The 3,132-nt window shown below is 38.3% G+C and overlaps 1 protein-coding gene across 1 annotated transcript in view; it reads left to right on the top strand.

Annotated features, from left to right (window-relative positions):
• The window catches only part of ush2a (Usher syndrome 2A (autosomal recessive, mild)), a gene marked incomplete in the record, with an annotated part of 244,206 nt that overhangs the window by 5,986 nt on the left and 235,088 nt on the right, over window positions 1-3,132 (top strand). Inside the window, 1 exon segment of the mRNA XM_014017175.1 lies at window positions 296-461. Within this exon segment, the coding sequence (XP_013872629.1) occupies window positions 296-461 (166 nt within the window).

Here is a 3,132-nt window from a genome sequence, read left to right as displayed (position 1 = left end):
GGTTAAAAGTGGACAGGGCTTGTACATAACAGGCTTTAAAAAATATTAAAAATCATACATTTGACCTACAGACACAGCATAAAGTATGTGATATATAACAAACAATTCTGATACTCAAACTTCTCAAGTTTTATTTATTTACTGCGTTTGTTGGAGAGAAATTTGTCCAAGAAGCTAAAAGATCAACAATATGCTACAAACAACATGACAAAGGCTGACATGCATAAAAGGGCTTGGACCCCGGTCATAACTGCTTTGCAGTTCTAGTTTTATTTGTTTTCCTTCTTTCATGCAGGATGCTGTTGGAAAAGAGCTCAGAGAAGCAGCTGTTTTTTTGTTTGATGGTGTCATTGAAGGCTGTGACCTTGCGTTATAGTCAGCCCAACAGTGAAACTCAGACCATCACCTTCAGGACAGAGGGCCGACTGCCACTGGATGGGTGGACTCATCTTACTTTGCAGGTAAAAATTCTCAATAAACTGAGAAGTGAAATGACTTGTTAAACTTGGAAATGTCAGACTAGGCCGGTAACATGTAGTTGAGATAGTTTTACCTCCGCCAAGGGCGAGGTAATGTTTTCGGTCGCATATGTCTGTCTGTCTGTCGTTCTGTCTGTGGACAACATTACTCAAAAACTTGTGGACGGATTGTCATGACATTTTTACCACATGTGGGTACTGGGCCAAGGAACACACCTTTACATTTTGGTGACGTTCCGGATCACGATGCGGATTCAGGAATTTTTTTTCTTTTAACACTCTGAGATCGGCAAAGCTGTGATGCTTTCACAGGGCTTCTGTAAAAACAGTGAGCTGGATTGGACAGCACGGACTTCAAACTTTATAAAAGTAATGTTAAAACCAGATTTAATGATGAACAATTTTTGCCATAACATGCGCATTTACAGAACGTTTTGTAAGTGTGTGACTGCACCATGAAAGCAATTTTTCCCATTTCCTCAAACACACCACATTTCCGAAACAACCAATCAAAACAGTTTCTCGCTACTAGGCTTGTAAACAGAGAGCTGCCGGGCCTCAAAGTTTGGAGACGGGGGGAGCCAGGAAGCACTTTATAAAGAGAGTCAAACTCATACAAGGGGATAAAACAGACGTTTTTACATGGTGAAATGTGACTGATGAAAACTTAGGAGCTTAATCCCACACCAGTTTGACGATGAATAATGTCAGGTGACGAGTCTTGACTTTTTTTTTTCACATTGGACTCCACCGAGAAGAAACCCCGTGCATACTGCTGCTTAAATGTTCACTACGTCATAACTTATGGCAAATGTGTTTCCATCTCTGCTTTTGCGCATTAACTCATAGAGGATGGGGGAAATTGGTCTTGGCGGAGGTTTGCACTCTCCGAGTGCTTCTAGTTTACATTTGTTTTCCACCTCAGGTGCATTTTAAAAGTTTGTATTTTGTGTATTAAATTACAAACTTAATTTTCCTTAATTTGGGCTTTGATTATTATGCACATTTTTTGTTTACAACAGAAAAATACAATTTCAGGTTGCCCACAGGCTTACATTAAAAGGAACAAATAAACTAGTTGAATAAAAGTGCACAGAAAAGTTACAGCCAAGTTAGTGGATTTAGTGGCTAAATTATCCTTTCTTGGTCTTCCATGTTGAAACATTAGAATCATTATGATCTTGGTTAGTCAACACATTGTCACTTTTTTCCCTCAACCTAGTGAGGTTTGTGATGTTCAAGTGTGCTTTTTAGTCAGTGAATGGAACAATCTGCGTTTTGTACTATCAAGTTGGTTCTTCAGTGGTACCTTTTTGTAGCTTAAAATCAGAAAGCTTAAGTGGTATGTCAGCCAGAACATTGACAAGTTAAAAGAAGTTAGTAATTCTAGCCCATCATGGAGGAAAACTAGAGGCTTTCATCAGCTCTCATCATTCTAAAATGGCAACTAGTGAAGTGAAGAGTTTTGAGGCCCAAATGAATCACTGAGTGATTTTTTTTCTTGTCTAGCTGAAAGGTTTCAGTTTACAGATTGCTTCACTGGACAATCTCTCTCTTTCATAATCTATGAATAACACCATGGGTTCTACAGATCTATAGATATTTGGTCACCATGACAAGTCTTATCATTTTAGACAGCTGAAACTTAAGTTGTGTATTTGTCCATAATTTTTATAAGCATAGCTTTTGCCTGCTTTGTGTGATACTCACATTATGTAGATCCAGTAATAATAACTTACGCATACTGTCTAAAAATGCTGTATCAGATTTATACGTTTCTAAAACAGATGATTGTCTCACAGTTAGAACATATATGCCTGAGTTTATTTTTCCTACAATGTATAGAGATTGACACAGTTTGAAATGTATAAATCTGAATGCATGGTTTAAAAACGTTAGTGGTAAAGTATTTGGTTTACAGTTTTCTGATGGGTGTTGATGGTGCAGAAATATGGTAGTCCAATGTTTTGCTGGCTAAATGCAGTGTTGGTGACTCACTTGGTAGCTTATGTGTGCACAGCTTGCAAGTACTTCTAAATAAAACCTGTCAAATCTGTTATGTAAGACATTCTGTCATGCTAAACAGTTTATAGGCATGGAAAATGTTAGTCTTCGGGGCTTTTTGCTAATGGCTTGTTACCCAGGTGTAGTTTTGAGTTTTGAAACGTTACCTATTTGTGCATTCTTGTGATCCAGTCTGTCTTTTTGTTTACTGGTATGATAGTGTTGTCTGCTTTGACCATTTAGAAGAAGAACATAATGATTCTTGACACTTAAACCCCATTCGCATGCCCATGTTCTCGTGCATGCACACACGCTTAACTACTCACTCTGTCACATAAACACAAAGACATAAACTCACAGTTCAGTAGTAATTTGTAGCAGTCTGTCAGCCACAATACAGCATTATGCAAAGAAGGAGCTGAGCAATTTAGAAATCTTTTCTTTCCATATATAGGAAACAGACACTCACACACATACACGCACACACACACCATGCACACACCAGTCATCTGTCAGTTTGAACAGATCAAAACACAAAAAAGGAAAAAAAAGACAGTTAAAAGGAATGCCAGTTTCCAAGTGCCAGGAGCAACACACACACACACACACACACACACACACACACACACACACACACACACACACACAC

This window comes from Austrofundulus limnaeus, unplaced genomic scaffold (genome assembly GCF_001266775.1).
Source record: "Austrofundulus limnaeus strain Quisiro unplaced genomic scaffold, Austrofundulus_limnaeus-1.0 Scaffold163, whole genome shotgun sequence".
NCBI classification, from domain to species: Eukaryota; Metazoa; Chordata; class Actinopteri; order Cyprinodontiformes; family Rivulidae; genus Austrofundulus; species Austrofundulus limnaeus.
The sequence above is the reverse complement of the archived record's forward strand: the minus strand, read 5'-3'. Positions and strand labels throughout refer to the sequence as shown.